Below are 17,705 nucleotides of genomic sequence, written 5' to 3' on the forward strand. Positions count from 1 at the left end.
AGATTTACTCACTAGTTCTGCAGGTCATCTTCAGAAAGTTACCTTGAGTAATTGCAGCACTCCCAGGGAGAAGGGCTCGTTACAATATGAGCAGTAGTTCACCATTTCTATTAGAAGAGACAAGGGGCCCGAGAGCTCACGCATGGCAAACATTACCTGGATATTCACAAAAAAAACAAACAAAAAAAGCAGAAAAGAGGACAATGATCACCATACTGGTTGGGAGCCTTTTTTATGTTAATACTACTAACTGTCTAAAATCCGATTGGGATAGTTCCATTATTTCAACAACACTTTATCGCAAGGGGGATTCTTCATTTCCATGAAAATAAAAGCCATAAAAATAGTTCATGATGACGCCACCTCAAGAAGGTAAGGATGTCCCTCTGGAGTGAAGACTGAGGCCAGGATGTCTGAGTGGAGGTGGAGGAGCTGGGTGGAAGGTGGAACGCTACTCACATGCAGCTTGAACCCTTCTGGGGCTGTGCCACACAGGGGTGAGAATACAAGAGTCAAAATGAGGGATAGATGGTAGAAACTATTTGTATCGTGGGGTGCGTGAGAGGGAGAGCCAAGAGTGAGGGTCTCACCGTGTGTCCGCTGGGAGCTGAGGTCAGAGTGGAGAGTGATAAGGGCAAGGGTGCTGTGGAGGTGGAGAAACTCACGAGCCTGGGCTGGACTCCAGCGTCGGTTCTACGAAGACATACAGAGAACAACACTGACTCCATTTAACCTACACGTCTAGCAACTGAAAATGATGGTCTTTTCTTTCTCAGGGAGAAACAAGGAGGAAAAGGAAAGTGAGTAGAACCATGTTTTGAACCAAGCCATAGTACAGCAAACACAGTTCTACCTGGTTGTTTTGCCTGTTGGCTCCCAAAAGGAAGATGAGCATCCTTCGATAGGCTGAATGTTTTAACAGCAACTGACATGGACCATGGCCCTGAGAGACAAAGAACAGGATATTTTAGATCTAATTTATTTGTACGTCATAGAAAACTACAAACAGAAACATATCAATGTTTTTGTGGGTCTTCTCCTTTCTTACCCTCTGAGCAAAGTTACTGAAGAGACTAAAGTACTGTGCACAATTCTTCACATTCTCAGCAACATCTTTGTCCAATAAGGAGAGCAGGGCATCGGTCAGTGCATCCAGTCCTGGATCGCCAAAGTGAAGAGCGCTTTCGAGTGTCTTCTCAAGGATGGATGCGACCACCACTCTCACCTCCCTGACACAGCACTCCAATAGACACACCCTGATCAGGAGACAGAGAATATGTGATGTAAAAAATGTAGCTATGGGGTTTTTGTTTTAATGTTAGGTGTTCTAATAATAGTGTATAATGAATCCTGAAAGACAGGAACCAGAGCTTGAGGTATCAGAATAGACATTGAGGTTCTCTTTGGGAGTGACAAAGAGGGATAGGATCAGGGATGAGTTCATAAGTGGGATAGCACATTAGATTAGCTGGAGATAAGGTAAGAGTGGCCAGACTGAGATGGCTCTGTCATGTAGAGAGGAGGGATAGTGAATATATTGGTAGAAGGATGTTGAGGCTGGAACTGCCAGGCAGGAGGCCTAAAGGAAGACCAAAGAGAAGATTATTGGATGTAGTGAAAGTGGACATGAGGTTACTTGGCGTTACGGAAGAGGGTACAGAGAATAAATAGAGCGATCTCTGAAGGGAGCAGCCAAAAGGAAAAGAAGATAGATTCTGGACTATCACATTGCTTCGTATTTATGTTTGATAAAATATCGTAAATTAAACTTGATAAACCTCGACATGTGTGTGTGAGAGAAAGAAAAAGCATCCTATGTTTAAGAACCAGCAGTGTAATAGTGTTGGATCATCCCACGCCTACAGACAAAGTGTTGTAGGGCAACACCATTCTTAAAAACACATTTTTGTCTTGAGTCTTACAATTTACATTCCAGCGTGGGCTGCTGCCGGCCCACCACCATGCCGGAACAATTGTGATGACATTTAACAGCTCACAGGGCATCCAGACAGAGTGTGTTTGTGCAAATATAGAATTTCATTGGGGAAAAAGGAGCGCTTGACAGCTTTAGTAGGCAGCTAGGAAGTGGTTGTAGCAACGTTCCAATGGAGGAAATATTTGACAAGAGTTGAATAGGCATTGACTACGATTAGAATGTAACACTGGCAGCAGCTAATAATGCAGTACTGCGTGACACTGGGACAGCTACAAAATGCTGCAGCGATCAAATCTCCGCCAAGATTCAGTGAGAAAAAACAGCACGCCTTTAAAGATATAGCACACTGTGCTTGATGCTCCTGGAACTGCAAGGAGCTGAATTGATTGCTCTCCTTTTTGTTACAAAGTTAAATCTGTGGGGGAAAATTGATGTAGCTCAGACGCCGCTTTCTTGCAAACAGGCAAAAGCTTTCCTGCAGCAGGTGGACTGAAAAGGCGTTCAAAAACAGATTCAGTTTTTGAAAGCCTTTTTTTCATAATGATATAGATTTATACAGGCCTTGAGGTTGCAGATGTGGCTCGACAGCTTTTAAGTAAAAGTAAACCTAATTTAAATCACAAACTATTTATCAAAAGGTAACACACCCTTTGTTTTTATACTGTTCTAAGTAGCTGTTGTTTGGTCACAGCTTTTAAGCATCTAATATAGTGTTTACCAATACAGATTTATCTGATGACTGAAATGAGAGAGATGAGAACAACTTTATTAATCCCAAAGGAAATTGTTGTGCCAGAGTTTCAAGTAAAAAACATAACAGTAATAGATGATAGTAGAAAGGAGGAAGAATAAGAAATATAATGAAATATGAATCGTCTTAACTGTTAGCAGTAACTGCAAAGATTGAAGATTCCCTGCGGCTGAGGGAAGAAAGCAAGAAGAAGTAATAGAAAGATAGACGTAGAGAATTTAGGAAAAAGAGACACTAAGGTGAAGAGAAACTCTGGCAGGTAGCCGCCCGAGACAGCGCTGGAAGTTAGCGCTGGTCTCCACTCAACCAGTGCTTTGACACCTTTTAGGTATGTGTTATACACTAGGTGTCATTTACCTATTCATGTACTTTCTTACACTGATGAGCTGCCATGAAAGATGCTAATCAAGCCATCAGGAGCAACTTGGGGTTCAGTATCTTGCCCAAGGAGGTTGACAACCAAGGAGGTTTAGCCGCTTGACAGGATTTACCAACCTTGAGATTTCTCTCCCCTCCTGCCCGACTAGGTACTGGACCATCCACTGACAGGCCTCGCTGCTCTTAGACAGTAGCACCTCCACTGTGGCCATCCACTCCTCAGTGTCCACCCTGTGGGACATGCACATAACAGCATGTCTGTGTTGGACAGAAAGTCTGGATACACATGGAAAAAGGAGCAACTGTGATATGACTGTACTCACCTGAGTTTCTTTTTGGTGTGCAGGTAGGTGTGGAAGAGAAAGTGAACTGCCAGCTGCAGACTCTCTTTGGCCATGGCCTGGTAATCTGGATGTTTTAATTTGGTCTGTATAACACATTGAAATATGAAAGCACCTCATGAAGGGGACTCAAACGGATTAATTATTCATTTAGTATAGCTATGATGTTATGGCATTTCAGGTGGTTTAGCAAAACTGCTGGAACAGGGAAAATTGAAGCAGTTGGACGAAAGAATTTGTATGATGGAAGGGGGAAAAGAACTAAAGGATTTAGAAAATAGAACAAATAATGAGTAACACAAAGCTCTAAATGGACTGTTGGGAAGAATTCATTTCACACTGACCTTTGACTTAATATATAACATAATAGCAAAGTAAAAATTATTCTATTGTGAATGCATTGTATTTAAAACAGTAAGCATGGATAAAAGAGCATGGATAAAAGTGCTTCTCTGAGCCTCATGACTCAGAGAAGCACATGAACACCGAAGAGACATACTGCATTGACTGAAGCCAGAGAGAGGGTGAAGTTGAAGTAGTCGCTATTGTAGACATCTCTGTTTCTCATGAACTTGAGATTCTCATCCCTCACCATCTAGATGAAAGAGAATTCAAAAGGTTAGGAGCTCCCGGATGATTCCTGTCTTTTTTCAAGTGCTCTTACAGGAATCAGCAGCTCAATGTTAGTTTACCTGATAGATGCTGGCGGGCATCTTCTCCACAAAAAGGCCCTTTTTCTCTCCCTTGCGGACGAGGCGGGTGAGGAGAGTTAGCCGGTCGTTGTTGGCTCTGGGGGGGCGGGGAGAGGACTGTGGTGAAACATCGGGGGAAGACGGGGCAGATCTGGAAAATATTTACAACACAGCTGTGTAAAAGGGGTTGCACTAATTAAGTTGACCTGAGCTGATCTAATCTTACATTAATGCTGTTTAGGCTTCTTTTCATAATAATAATTACCATGGTAAATGTTTAATTCGAGAGTCAGAAACACAATACAATAATACACTGAGTGATTTGTGTCAGTCATCTGATTTTAATATGTAAAACTTTAATAACTAGAAATTTAAATGATATGTCTTTTACTTAATTATTTCTACCCACTTTTTCTGGTAATTTCTTGCTAATTCCAAGACAAATTTCTCGCTAACTTTAATTTTAAAGGAAACTTTCCAGTGAGCAATGAGGTGTATTTAACATGAAAAAAAACAAAACAATTTGGAGTTTTTACAAAAAAGGAGACCTAAATTTACAAAACAGATCTGAAGGCAAAGTTTGGAATGCTGACAGTAAAATTATATAAATAAATGATATCTTTCACTACACATTCTTAAATAGATATTTAACAAAATCAGACTATTCATGCATAAAATAAACAATCGTTTATTTAGATATTAATTTATTTAGAGAGAAAGAGACTGAGGGTGAGCGACACTGTGAAGTGTCCAGATGGCTTGGAATTGACTGTTGATCGTGCGGATCGGTGTCAAAGTGATAGATGATGCAAATGATCATGACCTAAATTCAAACGTTCAAGATAAAAACCATTTACTCACAATGTTAAGTCTTCAGCTTCCTGCCTCATGATGCTCACTCTGCTTTTTTTGGGCAGGACAGGTGAGTTTTGCTCACTGATCTTCTGATAAAACAACATGTAGGCGTTCCAGTATCTCCTCCGCACATCAGGGTATGGATTGGCTACACGATAAAATACAAAAACACACACGGGGCAACTCTTCAGCATTGTTTCTTCACTTGAATAGATTACCGGAAAATAAATTTCTGCAGATATTTTGTGCCAGAAGGGTGGCATTAGAGGGTTAAGTGTGAGTTTAAGATTACTATCAGAAAACATTGTTTCCAATATTAAAATAATAATAAATGATGTAAAGTGGAAAAAAAGGAGAAAATATACTTTCAGATTTCATTTGAAACTTGATGTAATTTTCTCTTTTTTTTTTCATTCTAGGAACATTTTGGTGAACCATATGCACTAGTGATGGGCATGTCTTACAAACTTGTTTTTAATACACACTTTAATTCAGTTTCAGTGTACATAGACTGCAGTTTCTGCTTTTACTTACACTGGTCATAGACCTTGGGGCGGTACTCTCCTCCAAAGCACTCGTACTCCAGAGTTTCGTCATTCATATCAAACTCCTCCACCACATTGTCGTTAAATTTGTACCAGCGTCCACGGGAACTACCACTAAAAACAGGTAAGGAGAGAGCAAACAATGTAATTAGGATAGAAAAGCATAAACCATGTCTTCGAAATAGAATACAAGAAAACATTACAATCTACCCAGAAGTAGTTTTAAAATTTTGAATGAAAAGAAACCAAAGATGTCAGATTTTGACTTTTTGAAAAGGAGAAAGCAATTCATCATATTTTATTTATGCAGACTTTTTCAGTTGTTATTGAAATTGTTTATTATTTGTTAGGTCACAAAGACCTTGAGCCCTTGAAACAAATTCTGTCCTGATCAGATGATCCTCAAGTGAAAGTTACTGACATATACAAAGGAGGTGTCTCATCAATGACAACTGTTTGGACGAAAATAACTGGACACAAAAACAAACAAAAAAAATGCATAAACATGTTACAATTTTTTCAATCAATATATTACTCTGTAAAGCTTTAGTAAATAATGTATCAGGAATTGAAACTGATAGTGGGCTGAATTTGATGACACAAACTGATTTGTTGATAGTTCTGTAATACCCCCTCCTGTCCCGTATTATGTAACCACACAATCCTGTAAGGTCAACCGCAAAGTGACATTGCAATGTGAGAAAAATTCAGCAAAATATTTAAAGGCTAGATTCAAGCAATTAGTTTTAGGAATTAAACTTCTGAGGAAAAAAATAGTAACCCATAGTGGCACTTTTAAGACTGTGGAAAGATTGCTACAAAGCATTTCAGTCATGATCAAGGCCTTTTTTCTCCATTCTGTTTAAATCTAAAATCTGTCATGAGCCTGAAAAAAAGGAAATAAATAAATAAATAAATAATCTCTGAGAACACAAAATTCCATTTCCCTAAAGGATTTCTTATAAAGTCTTGCTAGAAATCTATAGTATAGCGCTCCACTACTGTAGTCACTGGTTAAGAGCCTCTTGAGTGATGAGTTGGAGCACTCACACAGAGAACATTTAAGATCCTAATTTGTGAATATCCTTAGCCCTGCAAATATGTTGACTTATATAAAAATATAGTAAGGTAAAGTTAGATCCAGTTACAATGACTGCTGCATGATAGAGTGCCTCTTACCGTCGATCTTTTATAAAGGAGTAGTAGTGTCCTGCATGTGCCTGTCCACTATGGACAACTACACCCACTAGTTCATAGTTTTCAGAGATTGTAACTTTTTTCCTTGGGGACCCTCCCGGCATCCCGTCGCTTCGCCCTTCGCCTCCCTCTCCACTGCAGTCTTGTCGAGCCATTCCAGCGACGGTGTAAGGCTCCATGTTTAACACCCAGGGGAACTGTGCAACAAGCACATCAGCATCAGTTAGAATATTAAACTGAAGGATTTTCTTTCACTTGGTTAGAGAAGCATTAGATAGCTTTTGATTGGGATAAATGGCTTTAAACATTCCTTCTAAAAGCTTCACAACATTGAAGTGACAAGACAATCTAGGATTTGAGTTCTCAAGATTGAAGCTAAAGCTAGGCACTGTATCACTAAGGTACCCATAAATAGAAGCACAGTATATGATTCTTGGATTAGGGAAGCGCCATACTCTGATCTGTTCATCGTATTTAATGGAGCGTCCACTTTCCCAGTCGAAACCAAAGCGCATGAGATGGATACAAAGAACACTGGGGAGGGATTTTATACATGTCCTCTTTACTGTGGTCCTCTGCAAAAACAAACAAAAAAAAACAGCTTTTAGTACAAATAATATTATTGTATTGAAAGAAAAACATGAAATGCAAAAGTCAAAATAACAGACCTTTTCCTTGCATTTATCACAGTAATAGGCGTTGCTCCCTTCTAACACCTCTCCTCTCACGAACTGGTCTAATGAGATCTCTAAACTTTGACATGATGTCACACCAAGGTTCAGGGCCATGAAGGTTTCTTCTCGCTCATACCTAAATAATACAAGGTCAGATGTTATTTTTGAAGGATCTTTACATGACAACATAAATAATATTCTTTTGGACTCACCGATGAGGGCAGTCTTTACAAATCTTCTGGTCGGAGAATATTCCTTGAAAAGTGTTCTTGAATATTTGCTCTCGCCCCATTTTCTGGCAAAGTAAAGATTCATTAATAATTGTATAGTACTGTGTACACAGGTAGTTTTCATATTGTGCATGGTTTGTTTTTCTTGAAATCGCATTTGATTTACCTTGAGATGTTCATCAAGCTGGTCCACCAGACTGGTGAAAAATTCATAAGCATCTTGTTGTTCTCGAACATACAGCTCCTTGTTCCACATTTTGAAGATCTGAGGTCATCAATATGCATGAAATTAAAAGATCCGTTCTGCAAGTTTTCTTTATATTTGCTTATCTATCTGTCTCCCCTCCATCTGGTGTATTATCGGATGTGTTCCTTAGTATCTGGCCAATCCAAGCCAATTATCTTGGCTAGATGAGTTTAATTTGAGGACCTACCCTTAACTACCAAGGTGGAGAGCGACTTGACATTACAGAGTCACTTTCTTTTTAGAAACACAAGATGGCTAAAACCAGTGACATGGTTGAGAATAAAGGATGTATTTAATGAGCGATATGCAGATTGCATAAAATTTACTCTTGTATCACAATGAAGAATGGATAGGTCTATGAGGATATTAGGTAAGATCTATTTCTATAGAGTCATTGTTGATAAATGCCTTTTGCAAGAACCACTTTACTACTGCTTGCTGTCACTGTTGTTAGAGGATTTTCAAAACGGTTACCACTGCATGTGGACACGGGTATGTGACTACGTTGTGCAGATCTTAAAGGCCATGTTTATACACATGCATTGTGAATTTCTTTGCAAAGGGTTAAACATGTTTTTAAACCTAATAAGACACAAATCAGTGCTTATTTCTGAAATAATACCTTCCAGAAGTTCTCAGGTATGTAGTACTGCAGTTTGCTCTCCATCAGGTGACCAAATAAAGATTGAACCTGGTAGAAGACACTCTCCTCTGGCTGGTCTGTTTCATCTTCAATGGACAAGAAAGCCTTAAACCCAATTAAAACAAAAAAACAATCAGTGATAACAGACTCCTGGGGAATAAACTATGCAAAGAGGATGAGGAAAACATCTACCTCTGGTAGGCCAGGCTGCATGTAAAGCTGCTGGAAAACAGCATTCATGTAACATGTGGCTCCACCATTCTTCAATCCTACAAAGCCTGAGACCGACCGACTTTCTACTGGGGGCAGATACTAACGGGAGGAAAAAGAAGTAGTTGTGCAACTCAACATCCAGAAAAGCAAATAATGCAAAAAAAAATACACTGTGATAAATGTTAGAATCTTACATCGAACTCTTTACAGAGTGATGGATCAGACTGGTGGTGCATGGACAGTAACTCTCTGGTTATTAGTTTAAGGTTGGGTAGTGAGCTGTCTGCCAGCATCACCAGCACCTCGTAAGCTGCCAGTCTGCTGCTGGCTGTGCTGCATCTGAACGTACAAACAAACAATAAAGAGAAAGAATGTTTAATGCCATCTTAATTTCTCAGCATTTGAATAAGGAGTGCGGGAGACAGATCATAACATCTCTATTGCACTCTTTACCGCTACGTTTCTAGTCTCCAGATATAGAAATTACGTTTTCCGAATTACATTTTTTTGTCTAATTTTTCCATGGAAAAAAGTAGAATACATCAATACCATCCTGAAAACGAACAATAGATGCGAATAAAAGCCATACTTGGGGTGGAAGTCGTGGCTCGGGGCTGGGGAAGTTGTGGGGTTGGAGCTGTTAATGATGATGCGTGAGGCTCGAAACAAGAAGTCATCCAACAACTGCTGGATCAGGGAAGGACCTTAAAAATGTTTTTAAAAAATACAAATATGGTCAAATAACTGCCCTGATTTTTATTAAAGGGAATCATAGTTGTTTTTGACATGCACAAAATATAGGCTATCACTTACTTCCTGCAAAGATAAATGAAACATTTGTTTAACTTTGACTGGGGTGGAAAAGCTGGTAACATACAAGTAGTTGGCAATAAACCATAGAATATACAGTTGCTCACAAATCTGGAATGAAGTTGAACATGTTTAATTACGGAGTATATTGATTGCAGACCTTTAGTAGGCTATTTGAAATCCCTATCCCTAACCCTATTAGTGAAAAAGGAGATCCTAGAAAGAGCACAAAAACTAACTTACAGGTAGTTGCACAATGTTTGTGGAATGCTGAATATAGGAAAAATGTATGATAGGATGAGGGTTGTGTTAACAGAAAATCTTTACATGCTAACCTAAGTGTTCCTTCTCATTCCCACAAAGAGAGAGCAAGGTCTTGATAAGTCGTAGATGTCCTGCCAGGAGGATGTTGTCTGCCTCGCTGGTCTCCATCTCAGAGCTCCAGCTGGGCTCAAAGTTGTCAAGCCATGAGATCTCATCCTCCAACATGGTGGCGGTACTGACTTTTAACGTATCCATCTCTGATGCTGCATAGGGACAGGTCAACGGACATGGAAAGGGAGGGGAGTAAAAAATAATTAGACACTTTGTAAAATCTATTGAGCTGTAGAGATATATAAAATGCACCACCATTACATTTTAGATTGACTTGAATTTTGAGACAACCAAGGCAAACGAATCAACCTTCTATATATGGAGGTGGACCATGCAGAAAGTTTTAGTTTGCTTTGGTGCAGAAAGATCCCTCATTGAAGAGTAAGGAACATTATTCTAATTTCACTTTTAAGCTGTAAAGCTACACAAAAACAAGAAGATAGCATTCTGTGTCAAAAACAGTCGAGCAAAGGCAGGAATTTTGCTAAACATTATTTACCTGACATTTCTGACACATGATTATTATATCTGGCAGACAAAAAGATCAGTATTTTTGAGACTTTAGTCCATATCAATAAGACATATTTTAGTTATTCATGGGATACCTGAAAGCATCTGACCATTTTATGTGTAATTTTAAAGAAACATCTTGAAAATAGCAATACGTGCCATCAATTTTTAAAATAATACTGTTTCTTTTAATAACTTTTCAGCCTTGCTCTTAAAAAAAAAACCCCAATAATTCCATAAAAGGTTGTTTCATTTTTTAAATGACAATACTTTAGATATATTGCTTAAAATGTTAACTTGACAATATGGTTGGCTTACTTGTAAGATCATCCAGAAGCTGGCATCTAAGATCAAAATACTCTGTGCATTGGGATAGCAATCTGAGGATAAAAAGCATCAATAATATGAGACTTCTTTACATTTTCATCAGTTTGGAGCATTTGTGATGAATTACCTCTGGTTGACTCCTCTCATGACTGATGTAGGACTCCATAAAGGTAACTGAGCAGTCAAAACGACTGAGAGGAGAAACAAGTTGGGTTTCTGAACTTCAGGGAAGGCTGAAGTATCAGACTGGCTCAGAGTGTAAAGCTGGTCACAAGCTACACGGCGTATCTAAAAGTGGCAGGGGAAGCAAAAGGACTTTTATACATATACACACACACACATATATACATACACAGACATTGCAATAGTGTAAATACATTTTATGCTAACAATCGAAGGATAAAACATTTACCTCCCCACTAGGAGATCCAAGCAGAACATCAATTATGAAGTCATTGACAGAGGGCAGGTTATAAAACGAGGCTGCAAAGAATGAAGGATAGGGAGGGGTTGGTACAAATACAGCTACTATTACTACTACACAACTTAACATCAAAAGGTCCAATATTTAAAAAGGGTAATTATCACATGTCTGGATGGATTTCTTTCAATGTGTATGTACTCCTGCATGGGTCTTACATAATTGCTGACAGCGTAACTGCAGACAGGTGACCAGAAGTGACAGAGCCTCCCGAGCAATGATGGCATCTTTGATGGAAACACTTTGCTGTCTGACACAAATCCCAGCATGCAAAGCTGTTGGTGTGGTCTCACCCTCACTGCTGGAGCTGCAGTTACTCCCTGTGAGGATAAAACCTTTATTTCACTTTTGATTTTTTTTTGTGCTCGACATGTTGGCGCTGTAGTTGGCAATGAACAAGTAGGAAATTAAACTAGTCATACAATGAAAATGAACAAGGCTATTTACTGTAAAGCTTTATTATACGTTGTTTGTTTATTGTATCTGTAAGTACCTGAGCCTTTTTATAGGAGTGACTGAATTGCTAAAAGCTGTTTTCTCTGACTAAAATGACTCATGCAGCTTTAAAACTCAGCTCCATCTGAAGAAGACAAAGGAGCTTCATGGCCAATTTGTAAATCCCAATGTGTTGGTTGATCATGATAGGAAACACTGATTACATTATTATCTTTGGCTGTACAAAGGAAAGACTGATCTTCAAAAAGTGATTTACAATACTGTCTTTAATTCTATTTCTTTGTGTTTGGTTGTCATTTATTGTCTTTAATTAAGATGTATTTTTTGTTCCTATTATTCTGTATTTGTTGTGTTATTGTAAGTGTTAATGATAAGGTCCAGATTGTACATGAAATGCAATCCAGTTCAAGAAATCCAAAGCAGGTTCTGCAGAATGAAACAAACTAGCTCTCAAAATAAAAACAGGTTTTTCATTTCACCGGTACTGCTGACTCTGGTGCGGACACCCTGCGGAAGGAGTGAGCTATGGGTTTCTTTGATTGGCTGTGGGCTGCCAACCAGATCCAAGCGTCCTGCAGCAGCTGCCCAGGTCAGACGCATAAAACAAGCCACGGTTGAGGTAAAGTCCCCCACCTCCATAGTCTAGAAAAGAAAAGCAAATTATCAAATAATTGTGGATTTACCTATGAGAAATCAAGATAAGAACACTGAGTGCCTTTGTTATACCTGGATAGCCACACGTGCAGCAGGTATGATCTCTTCCACTCTAATGGACGAGCGCTCTGATAATGACATTTGTCTGTAGGAGGACTTCTCTGGTGTTCCGCAAAGAGACAGCTGTCGCCCAGCACGTCCAGCATTACGGAACGGTCGAGACGACAATGCATCACCATCTCTGATGACATCATCATCTAAAACAGCAGGCATGCTCTGGCCCACCAGAAGGAACCTGCACATACCAGCTGAGTATCATCAGTGTGGACTCAAAATAGGTCAGGAAAATCAATCGTTGGGTGACAGAGACATTCAAACCTGGCCAACTGGAGACAGATGGAATAGACTCCTTGTCTGGTCTCATAGTCCACCTCTGATGGGATGGAATCTCTTTGCATCACATTCACCACCAGACTGCAAGGTTAAAACAGAGACATACTGTAGTACTCTTATGAATAAGATACTATCATTTCTAATTTTCTGTTTCCTTTCAGAGAAAAGGATATTATATGGCATATATGCACACTTTTAATGAGTATTGACCGATTGTTTTATGGCTTTGAGCATGTTAAATACTTTTTATTAATTCTTCAACTGAAATTTAGCACCAACTTCACAAGTACCAGAATGAAAGACAAGGACCCACAGTGATTTCAAACAATGACGACTAAAGACAAACACAAGGAAATAATGGCTTTGAAAAATTTACATTAAAGCCTAGAGCGGAGCTTTGTGAAAAAGATTGACCTCACCAAAATGAAAGGCTGCAAAATTAATGAATGCATGACAATTTCAGCCCACAAGTGCTTTTGGTGTCTGAACTCTCTAATGTCTTTAATGTGTTGGTGGAATTTTACAAAAATCCGGGATTTAGCCTTATAAAATATAATTCATAAATCAAATGCCTCCTAACAGTTTGTTAAGGAACTGCAGTAACCTTCTTTGGTCAAGATTTAAAGATGTCTTATAACACTGTTGTGAGTTTACCTCAGGCCTCCTGCTTTAAGGAAGTTTTCACAGAAGGACTTGCTGCTAGATTTGGCCATTTCATCGTCAGATGTAGGCATGAGTTTTGAACTTAACACCTAAGGAGAGAAGAGGACAAAAAAAACAAAACAAAGCAAAAGGTCATGCATTCTTTCAACCTCTAACTATAGAAATTATGACACAGGACGTTATCTGTATATTTAATGCTTGAAAAAACACTCTACCTGAAATTAATAATTGGTGCCATCAAATTTCCACTATAGGGAAACATTGAATATATTTATCACACTGTGACAAGTATGTACATGCGTACCTCAAGGTTGTACAGAACTCTGAAGGTGGACATGCCCGGGGCTGAGGACCTGAAGAGAGACTCTAAGATGGATGTCGCACTGGGCTGGTGCTGTTGTTTGGAAGCCATAGATGGAGAGCGAGAGCCTGTTCCCTGCCCAAGGGTGAACAGTGTTTTCTACAGAAGACATTAATAAGTAAGAAAATCTGAAAAAGCTATGAAGTTGTGATGCAAAGTAACATTTAATCAGTCTAACTGCAGCTCTCTAGCAAAGCATCTAATAATCACAGGATTTACACTTATCAGATAAAATAATTGCAGCGTAATCTGAGAGTATTTTGAAAGCTTGATGAACCTGATGGCTCCAGACACTGGATTCTTTGGGAACAAAGTTGTCAAGAGCATCCTGCACTTCTGGATCTGTAGGGATCAGCAGTAGAAGCTTTCTCACACGAAGGGTGATCCTATACAACAAAAAAGCATAAATAATTGGCCACTAGAAGTGATTTAATATGTCTTCATCATTATGATCTATATTCATCTTAATTAGCTAAAGTAATAAGGCCTCAAACTAAATGATGACTAATTTCAGTCCCCATGACTGTCCTTATGTCAGATCCAAGGAGTAAAAATATATAGTTCAAGTAGCTCTACAAAACCTGCTTTCTTCTTAGAAAACATGCACACTCATAAATCACAATAAAAACACTCTTTCTACATGGGCAACTCAAAGCATTTCTTTTTGTTTTGGCAAAAAAAGCGATTCCATCTCACCTTGATTCATCTAAATTTGCTAGCTGGTAAAGCATCTCGAAGACGTTACATACTAATGCCATTACCACACCAGGCAAGGACTTCTCCTGAAGGGGGAGAATCCACAGCAAAGTTATCAGAAATGGTTATGCTCAAAACATCCAAGTCCAGCTTTAAGCCTATTTGCTTGTTATTTAGGTGTTACCTGCTCCAAGGCATAGGCAGAATTGAAGACAGCAGAGCTGGAACTACTTGAGGCAGAGGCTGAGGACTCTGAGCTGCCGGAGGGTGTGCCTGTTCCTGAACTCTTCACTGTCAGGCTCTGTTCATCACTAAAGCCGAGCTGGGACAGGAGTTTCTGGTCCCGATTCATGGTCAACTAACACACGGTGAGGGGAAAGTGAAGGGATCAAATGAGAAATAACAGGGATAGCTCAAGGCAGTGTTTCCCCTGCCACATAATAGATGCAGTGAACAAAACTGCCAACAATGACTAGTGGCCCTCTGCCTAAAATAATTCACAATGCATGGCTTTTAGAATTAAACATGCACTGGCTTCAGGGGAAACACATGACTGGGAGAGGTATATGATACTTTAATGAGGGAGTGACAGATAATAATGGTCTATTAACAAATGAGGAACATGGAACGTGTCACTTTTAGTCAGCAACACTTACCACACTATCATGGGCAAAGATCTGGACATTATCCACCGGACAGCTCAAGTGCTCGGATATCTTCCACCGGATACTTCCTATTGTCTCATTACTGTGGGTCTGTATAACGAAAAAAATGTAAGCAGTTTCCTCTGGAACTTTTATTCAATCCAAAGAAGTACATTATCATACACCAGGAAGAGTGTTACAGTACCTCTAAGTTGAAAGTGTCTTTGGTTGACTCGTAAGTGATGTGAAGGGTGATAGGGTGTCCATTGAACGAGGCCCCGTGAGGTAGAATTGTACGAGGAACAGAGTACATATCCTACAGAGACACAACATTTAGTACTAGCCAAAGACATAATTAACACTTCAAATTGTGGAAACGAAGATCCTACCTCTATAGTGATGACATAACGCTCAGCTAAAAGCAGCAGTCTTTCTATTATTACCAGTTTAGTGGATCTGAAATATGACCATAGGATGGTTTCATTAAAACATTGCGATATAAATCCAGCAAGCAACAAGTGCTTAGTCAAAATATTAAACTTGTTGCTCTAAATGCAAGCAAGAATCTGCAGTTAGCAGCACTAATGTCTCTTCCAACCTTTGCAGTATCATTTTTAAACTATTCTAAGACAAGGTTACACCTCCATATTTCATATTTGTCTGAATATAGGATTTGATTTTTTGGATATCTGAGTGAAATTCTGGCTCATATTTGCACTACTGTATTATACTTGGCTTTGGACAGTGTGTGATTCTCAACAAAATATTGAAAAGTAACATTTTACTTAGGATTATATTTATTTGTCCAATTACTTTTGAACCTCTGAAATCAGGAACGTTTGTATCATACAGCTACAATTCCTACATGTTTAATCATATATATTACTGACTTAAACCTTCAACTCTGCACTTCAACTGCATTGTAATTTTTTCATTTCAAATCCAATGTGGTGGCATGCAGAGCCCAAATCATAGAGATTGTGTCACTGTCCAAATATTTCTTGGCCTAACTGTATAACTAGAATAGCAAATAGAGAAAATTATTTAATATAGAAATTACTAAATTATCTTAACATCCTAACAATTCTCAAACTGAAAAAGGGATTTCTAAGGCACTCGACACAACATTTATATAAATGTTTTAATCCCTAACAAGGTTCTTGAGCAACCATTAGCTGTCCTGTTGTTTTACCTGGATGGTGATTGTACAGATGTTGCCACAGTGGGCATTGCAGTGGCTGTGAGCATCTTTGTTGCCCTAGTGACGGCATGGGTCAAAGTTGGCCCACCCAGGGCTGAACTAGCAGCCTGAAAAAAAGGAAATTACATATGAGAATGGCTGATAAGTGAACAGCATTGTACCAAATTAACAAATGGAGCAATGTTTTACCATATACCTCTAGTCTCTTGTAACAATCAGCAATAAATTTCTTGTGCAAAGACACTGAGTCCTGAGGAGATAAAATGTAAATGTTAAGGGACAGAATAGACCTTTTCTTTTAAACATATGATAAGAGGAACAAAGGTTAAATGTGCGAAGGAACATACTAAGAAATTTTATGAAACTTACACATAATTTTTTTGTGGCCTGTTATATATTCTGATTAGGATATAATGATGGTGCAAACAAACTGCTTTGATGTCATCTTTAAGTAATCAAGACTGTGGCTATAGTTATAGTGTTATTATCATTAGGCGCATTTGGAAAGGATTTGCAGGACCGGGTTCATTCATTCACTCACTCACTCACTCACTCACTCACTCACTCACTCACTCACTCACTCACTCACTCACTCACTCACAAACAGATGAAAAGACATGTGCATAAGCACCTTCTTCATCTTGGGATTGAGGTTGGTATAGCTGTAAGTGATAATGAGCTGGATTGCTTCATTGGCTATTTCTTCATCAGGGGTTTCCATGGCGATGCGCCAGATAAAATCCATCCCCGCTAGGTCAAGGCGTTCCACACACTGAAATAAGACATTACTTTTTTAACTATTAGGATCTATTTTTCAATGCTCTAAATTAAAAAAAAAAAACAACAGAAAAAAAAACAAGAAATTTAATTTGAAAAAGAAAAAGTAAATCAACAGACCAGCTGAGTTCCTTGCCGTTTCAGTCGATGGTCACACAGATTAACATTCTCAAAGAATGTCTTGAACAGATTGAAACCTGAGAACCATATAGAACATATTAAGTGTTGCATCATAGTAAATAATAATGACGTAATTTTGAAAGACTGTTGATACCATTCATGGTGATCTCATATGGCTCTAGCTTTAGTATCTTCTCCTTAAAGAGCTGCTGCTGAACATCACTCTCAAGGTCATGCTGTCCTTTGGTGAACCATTCAAAACACATCTGTACAAATCAAAACACAGTTTGTCAAAGTTTCAATTTGGTAACTTTAGATATGGGCATTGGATGCATAATTATTATGAGCAAGTTATTTTACAGATTCAACACAGACAGGATGGATGGTGGTTTCAATAACATTCTAGCGTACTTGCACTGGAATGTCTTCAACTAGTTTCCAAAAGCAGATATAACTTGAATAATGACATATATTGAATAAAACCTAATAAAAAGAATCAATAAAATACAGAAGCTTTGGGAAGGCAAAAATAGTT

The 17,705-nt window shown here is 38.7% G+C and overlaps 1 protein-coding gene across 2 annotated transcripts in view; it reads right to left on the minus strand.

Annotated features, from left to right (window-relative positions):
• Positions 1-17,705, minus strand: part of usp24 (ubiquitin specific peptidase 24) — a 36,207-nt gene that overhangs the window by 4,390 nt on the left and 14,112 nt on the right. Inside the window, exons 19-59 of one of the 2 annotated variants that reach the window (XM_086161835.1) lie at positions 17,325-17,436; positions 17,171-17,247; positions 16,905-17,045; positions 16,470-16,523; positions 16,265-16,380; positions 15,462-15,528; positions 15,278-15,388; positions 15,085-15,183; positions 14,613-14,786; positions 14,429-14,514; positions 14,010-14,118; positions 13,676-13,831; positions 13,363-13,460; positions 12,694-12,789; positions 12,388-12,610; positions 12,141-12,303; positions 11,364-11,525; positions 11,137-11,207; positions 10,852-11,012; positions 10,716-10,777; positions 9,848-10,039; positions 9,292-9,406; positions 8,897-9,041; positions 8,682-8,801; positions 8,469-8,594; positions 7,766-7,864; positions 7,582-7,664; positions 7,364-7,505; positions 7,151-7,270; positions 6,678-6,892; positions 5,488-5,612; positions 4,960-5,101; positions 4,099-4,195; positions 3,906-4,001; positions 3,389-3,492; positions 3,183-3,296; positions 1,049-1,256; positions 854-943; positions 591-693; positions 364-482; positions 43-156 (exon numbers count right to left, since the gene is read on the minus strand). In XM_086161835.1, the coding sequence (XP_086017961.1) occupies positions 43-156; positions 364-482; positions 591-693; positions 854-943; positions 1,049-1,256; positions 3,183-3,296; positions 3,389-3,492; positions 3,906-4,001; positions 4,099-4,195; positions 4,960-5,101; positions 5,488-5,612; positions 6,678-6,892; positions 7,151-7,270; positions 7,364-7,505; positions 7,582-7,664; positions 7,766-7,864; positions 8,469-8,594; positions 8,682-8,801; positions 8,897-9,041; positions 9,292-9,406; positions 9,848-10,039; positions 10,716-10,777; positions 10,852-11,012; positions 11,137-11,207; positions 11,364-11,525; positions 12,141-12,303; positions 12,388-12,610; positions 12,694-12,789; positions 13,363-13,460; positions 13,676-13,831; positions 14,010-14,118; positions 14,429-14,514; positions 14,613-14,786; positions 15,085-15,183; positions 15,278-15,388; positions 15,462-15,528; positions 16,265-16,380; positions 16,470-16,523; positions 16,905-17,045; positions 17,171-17,247; positions 17,325-17,436 (5,007 nt within the window). Of the gene's footprint in view, positions 1-42; positions 157-363; positions 483-590; positions 694-853; positions 944-1,048; positions 1,257-3,182; positions 3,297-3,388; positions 3,493-3,905; positions 4,002-4,098; positions 4,250-4,959; positions 5,102-5,487; positions 5,613-6,677; positions 6,893-7,150; positions 7,271-7,363; positions 7,506-7,581; positions 7,665-7,765; positions 7,865-8,468; positions 8,595-8,681; positions 8,802-8,896; positions 9,042-9,291; positions 9,407-9,847; positions 10,040-10,715; positions 10,778-10,851; positions 11,013-11,136; positions 11,208-11,363; positions 11,526-12,140; positions 12,304-12,387; positions 12,611-12,693; positions 12,790-13,362; positions 13,461-13,675; positions 13,832-14,009; positions 14,119-14,428; positions 14,515-14,612; positions 14,787-15,084; positions 15,184-15,277; positions 15,389-15,461; positions 15,529-16,264; positions 16,381-16,469; positions 16,524-16,904; positions 17,046-17,170; positions 17,248-17,324; positions 17,437-17,705 lie in introns of both variants that reach the window. The other variant, XM_086161834.1, reaches the window with a different exon arrangement.

This window comes from Fistularia commersonii, chromosome 16 (assembly GCF_037954325.1).
Source record: "Fistularia commersonii isolate RoL2024-O1a breed Wild chromosome 16, RoL_Fcom_v1.0, whole genome shotgun sequence".
NCBI lineage: Eukaryota > Metazoa > Chordata > Actinopteri > Syngnathiformes > Fistulariidae > Fistularia > Fistularia commersonii.